General features: G+C 41.8%; 1 protein-coding gene across 1 annotated transcript in view; it reads left to right on the plus strand.

Annotated features, from left to right (window-relative positions):
* The window catches only part of LOC129697088 (V-type proton ATPase subunit C 1-B-like), a 42,407-nt gene extending 31,198 nt beyond the window's left edge, over window positions 1–11,209 (plus strand). Inside the window, exons 12-13 of the mRNA XM_055635308.1 lie at window positions 1,638–1,767; window positions 9,585–11,209. Of these exons, the coding sequence (XP_055491283.1) occupies window positions 1,638–1,767; window positions 9,585–9,680 (226 nt within the window). The 3' untranslated portion in view covers window positions 9,681–11,209. The remainder of the gene's footprint in view (window positions 1–1,637; window positions 1,768–9,584) is intronic.
* The last annotated feature ends 625 nt before the right edge of the window (window positions 11,210–11,834 follow it).

Here is an 11,834-nt window from a genome sequence, read left to right on the forward strand (position 1 = left end):
CGAAACACTTTTATCTTTTGAGTTTTTAGAAGGTTAGTACCAGGGAGATCAGGAATATTTATTAGTTTGAAATGCCAAAAATTGCAATTGCTGGAAATTTGAAATGAAAATTGAAAATATGGGAGATACTCAGCTGGTTAGGCAGCGTCAAGAAACGAGAAACAAAATTAGTATTTCAGGTCAATTAGAACTTTATTAGTACTGGTAAGTGAGAAAATCAGTGTGCCTGTAGTTGTAGAAAGGAGGAGGTTTGAGAGAACTACTGAATGAGTCTGCAAAAGGGTCCTGATCCAAAAATGTGCCTGCCCATTTCTTCCACAGATGCTGCCAGACCTGCTGAGTTACTTTGTGATTTACTAGAGGATGTTATATGATGAGCAGCAGATTGTCCAGGTGACACAATTGTTTTGGGTGCCATCGAAAAGTGGGAAATTAATCTTTGTTACTCGCAGCTGATCTATCTGGCTGATTGAAAATAGAGGGCAGTAGAATAATAACTCCACCACACCCCCTTGTGGTATGGTTGAATTCTGATCACAGCCTGATTTAACTGGTATCATAGCCTTAGCTATCTAGTTGTAGCTTGCTTTTCTTTCTCTGTCTGTAGAAAAGAGATGGGTTATCACTTGAAATGGAAGAGTTCAAATTCATACTGATGGGCTGTAAGCAACCCAAGTAGAATATGATGTGCAGTTGTTCCAGTGTTTGTGTGTGTGTGTGGCCTCACTTAGCAATAGAGGAAGCCATGGACAGACAGGTAGGTATGGGAATGGGAAGGAGAATTAAAATGGTAAGCAACCAGAAGATCCAGCAGGCTCCTTGCGGACAGAGTGCGAGTATTCAGAGAAACAGTTGCCTAGTGTATGATTGGTGATGTAAAGGAGGCCACATCGGGAGAACCAAATTCAATCAACAGGTTTGGAGGAGGTGCAACTGAATCTCTGTCAGTTGGGGTCCATGGATAGTTGGGGTCCTTGGATAGAGGTGGGAGAGGAGGCAGACGGGTTGGGAGGAAAGGGATGAGCTATCAAGGAGTTATGGAGAGAGAGTAATCTCTGTGGAAAGTGGAGGGTACAGGGAGATGTGACTGGTGATGGGATCATGCTGAAGGCGGAGGAAATGTCAGAGAATTATGTGTTGGATATGGAGGCAAATGCTCAGCAGACCAGATACCATCTGTGGAGAGAGAAGAGCTAATACTCCTGAGTCTTTGATCAGCAATGTCATTTAGATGAAAAGATTATTTCACTTATCTTGCAAAATTGTCCAAATGGGAACCTGTATGCAGTGCTCGTCCTTGCATTCATAAATCAACCAATGCTTCTGGCTGATGACTTTTTGTCAGCACTTACAAAAATTAGAAGCGTGTCAGATTTTAAGGATATATGGATTCACGGAAAGGGAGGGAGTAAAGAAATGAATTAACATAGTTGGTTAAAGATGAAAAATTGACTCAATTTTGTAATTATCAAAAACAAATTGCCTGGGGTTAATTTGGAGCTTGAACCTCAGTTGAGAGCTGAATTTGATTTGATATTTTTCAGGTTTTCTTTCAGAAAACATGGAAAGATCTCGACACCTCTTTACTGCTTCCAGTGATTAATATATTGCTCCATATACAATTGGATTTTTTTCAGATATGGGCTTCCAGTTAACTTCCAGGCCATGCTTCTTCAGCCAAATAAGAAAACCATGAAACGATTACGCGATGTGCTCAATGCACTTTTTAAACACCTAGATGAAGTTGCTGCTGCAAGCACCATTGATGTAAGTGTATACAATGATGAGCCCATATTAGAGCCCTTTTGTATGCTCAATTGCATGAGGAAACTTGAGCCTTGTCTGCAGGCAGAACTCTGCCAGTACCCCAGTTCTTTCATTTCCCTGCTCAGCACCCCTCTGCTTTGTTGATCTGAGTGTCTTTGGAGGAAATTTGAGTGTTTGCAAATCTTAGTCATCAAGTTCTAATTTTGTTCTTGATGTTCTTAGACTTAGACTTACTTAGACTTAGACTTGGATCCTTTATTTATCATTCAGACCTTTCGGTCTGAACGAAATGTCATTGCCTGCAGCCATACATGTAGTAATAAACAACAAAACACACAATAAACACAAATTAACATCGACCACAGTGAGTTCACCAGGCACGTCCTCACTGTGATGGAGGCAAAAATCTTAGGGTTACTGTCTCTTCCCTCCTCTTTTCCCTCTGCGCTGAGGCGATACCCCACCGGGTGATGGTAAGTCAGTTCCGCGGCTCACCGAGCTCCGCGAACGGGCCGGTTCAGCTCCGCGGCCCGGGGTGGTCGAAGCCGCCACCCTCCAGTACAGCGGACGCAGCTGTTGCCGCGGGAGCTCCGGAAAATAGGCACCAGCCTGTGACCTGCGAGCTCCCGACGATGTCGTCCACTGGCCTGCGGCCGAGCCCCAGATTCAGGCCGCTGCTGCCAGAACGCCGCCTCAGCTACCGGGGCACCGTCTCAGCCCCGCGCCGGGCCGCCTCAGCCACCGGAATGCCGTCCCAGCCCCGAGCCGGGCCGCCCTCACGGGAGCGCCGTCCCAGCCTCGAGTCATGCTGTTGCCACCGGAGCGTCTCAGCCCCGAGTCGTGCCGCTGCCACCGGAGCATCTCAGCCAGCACCGTCCCAGCCCTGCGCCGGACCTCCCTCACCGGAGCGCCGAGTCGTGCCGCTGCCACTGGAGCGCCCGAACGCCGCCACAGCTCGAAGACGGCCAGCGTTGGTGAGTCCTGGCTGGCTCTACCTCCAGAGCCTCGAGGTCGGTCGCAGGTTCGAGGCCGCCAGCTCCGCCATTAGGCCTCAGCACAGACGGAGGCAGAGAAGGGGGATACAACAAGAAAAAGTCGCATTCCCCCCAAGAGAGAGACAGAAAGCCTTGTTTCAGCCCCCCCACACACATAACACAACCTAATAACCAAAAATTTAACTAAACAAGACAAAAAAAACAAGACAAAAAAGTAAAAACAGACGGACTGCAGGCGAGCCGCAGCTGTTCAACAGCGCCGCCACTGATTATACATCCCAGTATTCTATTAATATTTTTAATCACGTTACAGCATTCTTTAGTCATTGAAAGTCTACAATATTACCTTTACAATCCTTAATGGTCAGAAATGAAGACAGAAATATTAGAAACATGCAACAGATCAAGCTTTACTAAGAATTAGTTGTTCATCTTTAAATTCCTTGGATTTACTCGGATCTCTGATTTTTCCAGTCGTGAAGGCAATTTATTTGGAGAATCGTCATGTCACCTGCAGTAATCTAAACTCTAAATATTTATGGCCAAAGTTCAGAATAACTTTCCAGATATGAGTTCCAGACTGACAATATTTTTCCCCATCCCAACTAAAGGCATTACTTGCTCTGTTTGCAATATAAAGCAGTCGCAGTTCAGATGTCTGAAGGAAGCACCAGCACAAGATCATTTATTAAAGACAGAAATGTCCTTCAAACGGGAACAGTAAATACTGATTGAAGTCTTTACAATTACATGATTCGGATGGTCTTTGTGCTCACTCGGGTCACAGTTCTAAGTGGTTGAATGTGGAAGCATGTACAGAATGTGTGCTAAGACTTAATTTGGGCAAATGCTGAACACTATAACTGGTGACAATCAAGAATTTACTCCATGTCTCATTTTCTGTCCTCTGTTCAATATTGCTCCCAAGCTCTTGCCACAGTTTCTGTTCTATATTTGTGATCACTCTGTACAAGGTTCTAATGTCTCTATAGGTAAGTAGATAATGATAAAGCATGAAGAGCACTGCAGAGAGTTAACAAGGAGATTTATTTGTACAAGAAGATGCAAAACAGATTTACTATTCATTTGAGCTGTCAAAGGGCAATTTCACCCTCAACATTCAAATCATTAAGCTGTGAAGGCCAAGTCAATGGGTATTTTTAAAGCAGAGATAGATAGATTCTTGATTAGTATGGGTGTCAGGGGTTATGGGGAGAAGGCAGGGAAATGGGGTTAAGAGGGAGAGATGGATTAGCCATGATTGAATGACGGAGTAGACTTGATGTGCCGAATGGCCCAATTCTGCTCCTATCACTTATGACTTTATGATAGGGATCGGCAGCCTACGGCCCACAGGCCGGATCTTGCCCATAACCCAAAATCATTCGGCGCACAGGCGTTTTTTTTTTCCACTTGGTTTCCGCGACCTGGGAACTGCAATGTGTCCCGGGGCACGTAGGCGACTTGGGCACTACAGCCAGTCCTGGGGCAAGCGAGCCAACCTGGGCACTACAGCCACTCCCAGGGCAGGCGAGCTGACCTGGGAACTGCAGCTAGTCCCGGGGAAGCGAGATGATCTGGGAATTGCAGCCAGTCCTGGGGCACGCGAGGGACCTGGTAACTGCAGAAAACTAATTGAAAAACAGGTGAAAACTAATGAGAAAAACAACACCAAGTGTCACACTGTGGCGATAGATGTGGCCCGCCATCCGCTCACAGACATGGGTCCTGGCCCCTGTGCAGAACAAGGTTTAAGACATTCAAACATTCTCAACATTCAAAAATGGAGGAAGGTCAGAAATAATAAATTGTATTCTGAGGCCAAAAAGTAACGATTTTAAATCATGATAAATCTAAAAGTAAGCACCTTTTTAAAAATAAAAAAAAATAAAAAAAAGAATGAATGACATTTTAAAATTACTTGGAGGTTTATGCACTCCAGTAATTTCAACATAAAAAGATCTTCATGCAGATGGCTCAGCAGTGACATCCAGTGGCAGCATCTTACAATTATCTGCAGGTTGACAAGATCTTAGTTTCCTCTGATTACCAACTGGTGGGAGACCCTATGACTTTCTGTATAAAAGGGGGCCTGGAAATGTCTCTTTTTTTTTCTCAAGAAAAGGAGACAACTCTGTCATCATGCTAACATTTCTTCCCCATATCCTCTTTCCCTTTCCTCAATTCATGGTAGACAATGTATTGCCTTTCTGTGTGCATGAGGCAGGGTAGTGTGCAATATGTAGCAATGTTACAAAATTTTGAGATTTTAAAAATCAAGTCTGCAATTTGCCCCATCACATAAAGCATAAAAAGAAGTTTAATTTGACACCTAATTCACTTTCATATCTTCAGTATTAAAAATGTTATGGCCGTTTTCATACCTGGAAATTAGCATCTCGTTCCCTATTGCTTTTCCATTGACTTAACACAAAAGTTGTGATCAAGGACTGTCAAATGGCCATAACTTTATTAAAAATTAAGACAACTGAAAGACATTTTCAGTTATTATAGATTGAAGCATTCTGAAACAAATATTAAACACTTACTTGGATGACTTGAAATTAAAGCATATAATTAGTTAGTTACCCAATTGTAGCTAATTCCAAAATTCAATTACTAGATCTAAACATCTATCCATTTCTTAAGAAAAGATTTACATTTTTAAATAGCCTAAATGTCCAAATAACATTCACACAAGAATTCCCAATATAACATTATTTTAAAATCTCATTGTCATCAATTTATAGGCCAAAAGGAAGGAATTTAGTGTTTAATTGCTGTAAATTAATGGCCATTTAAATGCGAGTGGAATTTTGTGGAACGCTCTGGTTTGGAACGTTGCGGTTGCAGTGCATTTGAACACCATGTCGGCATGAAAAATACTGCCGGTTCGGATGGGCTCCAAGTCACCTTCTTGCAACTTAAAATTTTGATTAAAGGCATCTTAAGAAGTACTTTTTTATGTTAAAATAAACAGCCTACCTTGCCTTGTCCCCTACGTGAGATCCGTCCCGTTGTCGGCATTCACGGCTTTAGAAGATAATTTTTAATTTACTCTAACAATAAAATGATCCAGCACTAATTTTAATAAACTTAATAAAACGGCAGTCGAAGCGACTTTTCTTTAGCAACTAAACAGCCTAACCGAGATCGATTTGAATAGGCTGCAGAAAAATCGCATTTTAAACCCGCCCCCCTCTCAAAGGTGCCAAAGTCGCGCACACGGGTAGTGACAGATCTGCAGCGCCGCTGAAGGTAAGTTTTGTAACATACCTACAATATGTCCAACAAGGCATTTTTGCCCATTTTCTAGTACAAATGAAATGCTCTCCAATCATGTCCTGCACTTGCAAAAATTGGGAACTTTACAGAAAGATACAGTGATAGGATGCAAAAACTAGTTATGTCTTATAGAAAAGTAAATAGACAGCAGTAGTCAGAAGAAAGTTTAAAATTATATTACCATTGCTACACTGATGAACTAAATACCATCATGAGTGCTACAATATAAATCGGCATCTGCAGTTGCTTGTTTCTGCAAATATTAGGGTTTTCTGCATTTCATTTGTGTAATTTTTGAAATTTACAGCCCACTAAGAAAATGGTCCATCCAATATCTTATCCCAGTTCAAGGAACCTTCAATGTGAGAGCCACATTAACTATTAAATTAACACATAATTTATTATTCCTGAATTATGTTAATTTACAGAGTGTCTCACATAACTAGTAAGCTTGTATAATGATACTCCTTTTACAAAAAAAAACAGAAATATATATAATTCCAAGGCACCTATGCAAGTAAACCTCTTAAGAGTGCAACTGTGCAAACTTTTATAGGCATGTAAACTTTGCCCACTGCTTCTCATCTCATCCACCTCGCCTTAATCCCTCATACATGTAGTTCTCCTTTCACTCCTCTTCCCCCACCTCCTGCCTCTACATAACCAACTCCATTCAGCCCTTACACTCTTTCTCTGGGCACACTGCTAATGATCTGTCCATGTTCCAATCTTAAGCTACAGATGCTGACCATACACAGTTGCATGCCCTCAATTCTGGCCTCCAGTTGCATGTGTAACCCTGTTCTGCTTGATGCCAAAATCACACATTTGGCCCCGGCTCTACCCATCACCTGCACATGCTGCTGTCCGAGGTATTGTATGACTACACACACCTGGTCACATTCCAACCCCAGTGGCACTCCTCCATCTTCCCTGCTATGCTCCATCCACATGCTGGCCTCCATTCCCTGCCATTTTCTGACCCCAACTCATAATCCTGGTTATATTCTGACTGCACATTCAACCCCATTCCCCACCGTGCTTTGCCTACACACCTGGTCTCTGTCCTATTGTGCCCCATGCACACACTTGTCGAATTCCTGGCTAAACTCCATCTGCATATTTGTCCCAGGTCTGGGTCACGATTCAATCCCAGAATCATGTTTCCAGTCATGCTCCTGCTCCAGGCTCCCAGTCAAACACCTTGTCCTGTTCCAGTCATGCTCTATCTGCAAAATTGTACAGCCTTGCAATGGTGTGCACAGACTTACACACATACAGTCCAGTTTCTCCAAAGCCATCTATTTTTCTATGTTTGAAAGAAAATTCTTCCAGGCTAAGAATTTACCTGTTACAGAGATAATTTTGAAGTTTTTTTCTATAATACAAAAAACACATTATCAATACTGATTGTTACGGAGTAAAATTTCCTGCTTATCGGGATGGTAATAGTGGGACCTGAGAGTGCATTTGACCATTAATGAAGAGGATAAGGATTGTTCCATGTACTCCCCAGAAAGGAAGGCATAACTTTGGCATACAAGTTGAGTCAGGCTAGGTCTCATGCATTTTCTACACCCTTCTACACCCTTTTTGTTTGTTTTCCCCCCTCCCTTCTTTCAAATGTCCTAATTAATGTATCAGCTAGATACCTTCATCAACAGTTCACCAAGTCAATCATGGCTCCATCCTCACAAATATATTACTGTTGGCTTATCCACCCTTATAGGGGGGGATTTTATAGAAACTTACAAAATTCTTAAGAGGTTGGACAGGCTAGATGCAGGAAGAGTGTTCCCGATGTTGGGGAAGTCCAGAACAAGGGGTCACAGTTTGAGGATAAGGGGGAAATCTTTTAGGACCGAGATGAGGAAAACATTTTTCACACAGAGAGTGGTGAATCTCTGGAATTCTCTGCCACAGAAGGTAGTTGCGGCCAGTTCATTGGCTATATAAGAGGGAGTTAGATGTGGCCCTTGTGGCTAAAGGGATCAGGGGGTATGGAGAGAAGGCAGGTACAGAATACTGAGTTGGATGATCAGCCATGATGATATTGAATGGCGGTGCAGGCTCGAAGGGCCAAATGGCCTGCCTACTCCTGCACCTATTTTCTATGTTTCTATGTCTACACTCATTTCACTGCAATGGAAAACAAACTTGTTTTCTCTCTTTCCTGATTCTGATGACAAGTCTTTGACTGAAACATTATCTCTATTTCTCTTTAAAAAAATGTTTTATTTTAATTGCTGGAATTGCCGATCATACTGCACCTTTGAATTTGTTGGGCAACGGTTTGAAACTATAACTTTGATTCTCTCTCTGGAATTGCTGTTTGCAGCATGTTCTGTTCAGAGATAGAACTGCAGGTGACACTGATTGAGGAGTGGGTACATTCAGAATTGATCAAGAGACCTGATTGAGAGGAGTACACTGATCCTGGAAGATTATAAATCTGGAAGAAATTAAATAAATATGGAAGCGATGAAGGGATTTGAAAACAAGGAAGAGAAATTTAAAACTGAATTGGTGCTAAACTAGGTCAGCAAATATGAAAAAGTTATTGCTGAGGCCCAACTTCAGGGACTTAACTGTACTAGCAACTCCAAGTCTTCGTGGCTTGGAGTTTGGAACCTGTTATACATTAAAACCAATCTACAGCCAAATGATCCCAAGTTATTGCTTGCCCTCCTATTGCTTGACATTGCATACCGAAAGAATCATGGAGATCAGTCTAAATAGTCTGATCAATTCATGGCAGCTAACAATAAACATAAGAATGCTAAATTCTTTGGCCAAAGTAGTAAAATACATAATCTAATCACCGATTCACACAAAAACATTCATGCTCTGGAAACAGTCCACAAAAGAACATTGAATCACATTCTAATTTTAACCCAGACTATTTTGACCACTAGCCCAAATTGAATAACATGCTGTCACCTAACTGAATCTAGTATCAATAACATGCTATCGAGAGTATAAGCTTGAAATATTTCAAGTAATTTACTTTGCTAGATCTTTTCAGTGCATTTATCTGGAAATGTAGGCCACAGACACTGACTTCATGAAGGAAAGTCCAAACACCATAAGAGTTTGAATGACATAATCGCAACTTTTAAATCTTAACAAGACTTTTATCTTCCTTGGGCAAGGGCTTCGTAAGTTGACTTAAGTACACTTAGCGGCTTTGAAGAGGAGTGTAAAAAATGTAAACTTGTAAAATTACTTCACATTAAACTGCTGCAATAGCACTTTGATTCAGAAATGATGGAGGAATAATCTTAAAAAGTTCTTCCATAAAGTATCATCAATATCTGGAAATAAGATAAAGAAAGTAGAGGTAATGTCAGGAACATTTAATGGCTTCTATGAATTGGAGATGTGGTGGTGGTGGTGCCTTTCTGAAAGAATGAGCTAAATAGTTTTAAAATACATTAACACTTATCAAGTAACCTATCAAGTAACACTTAAAACAGATAAATTTAGCTATTATTATAATACTGTTCCTAACCTTGTTGCATTTCATTTTTATTATAGGCCAACGTGGATATCCCTGGACTGAATGTCAACCAACAGGATTACTACGCCTATGTCTACTTCAAGATTGACATTGACTTATTTAACTTCAAGTAAAGCTTCGGCAATAATGTGAAAAATAGGAGTTGCTTGATTTTATGTTTGGAATATTATATATATATACATATACATGAACATAACATATGGAAATGGATCATGGTAATTTTTTTAAGAATGTTTATCTGAACAAATAATATTAAGATATAATGCTGGTTAAGATTATATAGAAAATATTTAATGATAAAATTTGCACAACATTTGTTAGAACATTGTGTCTGATAATCAATAAAATCTAATTGCGTAGATTACATTCATTTCGTAAAACATAAGGTTTTATTTAAATTTCATGAATTTATTCAAAATGTAAGTAATTTTGTATCATTTGTTATAGTTTTGTGGATTTTATTTTACTTAAAATATTTGCCTATGTCCACAACACTGAATTTGTCTTTTTTGATTAAGAAGTTTAAATCGTGTCCTAATCTTACTTCATTTAAAATAAATTGAACTCCCTCTTATAGCTGATCAATGATCCCTAAAGCCATCCTTGTTGTTTTTCTTTAAATCTCTCAAATTTGCTTTGACTTTAGATCAACGTCATAATCATAAACCTATACAAAGTCTAGCTATTTTATTAACGATTGATTTCCAGATCCAGATAACAGTGGTTATTTGTAAACTTTTTTATATATACAGGTACTTGAAAGACTTTCACTCTTAGCTATCTCATCTGAAGAGCTTCCAGAACCTCCTTGATTTATTTCCTCAGTCCAAGTAATGGATCTAGAAGTACCTGTATTGGTGTTGTTATATTATTGTCACATGTAACGAGATAATGAAAAACTTTCTTACTATCCAGTCAAAACATGCTATACATGAGTACAATCAAGCCATGTACAAGTACAACAGGTGATGCAATGAGAAAAATACCTGTGCAGATTATACTTGCAATGTTATAGCTACAGAAAAGGTGCAGATATAAAATGTTGCAATGTTATAGCTACAGAAAAGATGCAGATATAAAAATTGCAAGGTTCCCAATGAGGTAGGTTGGGAGATCAAACTACACCTATAGCTTATGAGAGGACCTTTTAGTTATCTGATAATAGTGGGGAAGGAACTATTCCTGAATCCGGTGGTACATGGTTTCAAGCTTTTATATCTGCTGCCCATTACGAGGGGAGAAGAGGGAATGACCATGGTGTAAATGGTTCTTAATTATTAATTTCCTGAGGCAACGCAAAGTGTAGATAGTGGTAGGAGCAGAGGCTGGACTGGGTTTGTGGAAGAAAATATGAAAATCCTTTCTTACTTAATATGATCGGAATTGAACAAGGTGTGGCGTCACCTGATGGTCAGACCACTGTCGAACCCTCGTCAATGGTTATGATGACTGTCACATGACGTCATGGGTTAAGGGGAGTGTCCTGCTACATCAGCATATCTTACCTTGAGATCACCAGTCAACAGGTAGCCGAGCATGAGTCAACACCCTTGCTCAGCAGCAGCAGCAATGACTCAATACGTTAGGGTCAACATGTATGTCAAACTTATGTCACTGAATAAAGTAACCGTTTGATCACAAAGTTTGGACTCGCTACATTGGTGACCCGCGACGGTTCTCCCAAGGCACGCAGCAGACCGCCCACCTCTACAGTGGTGACGATGTCTGCAACAGCCCAGCCCTGCTGAACAACGCTGCCGCCAACCCTACCATAATGTATGCCGCTGACAGCCACCTCAACGCGCTCCTATGACTGGTCTCGGCATTCGCAAGCCGCCCGGGTCGATGGGCGCGATCCGGGCCTTGTTTGACGGCCGCCAATCTCTCCCGCAAGACATGCCCGGAGCCGACCACCGGGGATGAGAGGCCGTGGCTGCCGCCGCTCCCCCACCAGCTGCTGCAGGAGCTGCGAGTATATCAGCTCCCCACCCCCAGCATCAGGGGCACCGCCGGCCCTGGGAGCGGGGAGAAAGTGGGCCCGCCCGTCACCCTGCTGGCCGCTGTCAAGGCCTAGCCTCCCGATTGAGCGGGCCTACCTGGGGCGGCTGCCCGAAGACGTCCTTCTGCTTCTCGCCGGTGTGGATTTTGACGATCCCCGGCCATTGACTGGCCATCCGGTTGAGCAGTGGTCAGCCCAACAGCAGGGTATAGTCTCGGCCAGTCATGCATCGGTGGTCCCGCGACGGATTCCCTGGCAGCTTCCCCAC

The sequence above is a fragment of the Leucoraja erinacea genome, chromosome 5 (assembly GCF_028641065.1).
Source record: "Leucoraja erinacea ecotype New England chromosome 5, Leri_hhj_1, whole genome shotgun sequence".
In the NCBI taxonomy this organism is placed as follows: domain Eukaryota; kingdom Metazoa; phylum Chordata; class Chondrichthyes; order Rajiformes; family Rajidae; genus Leucoraja; species Leucoraja erinaceus.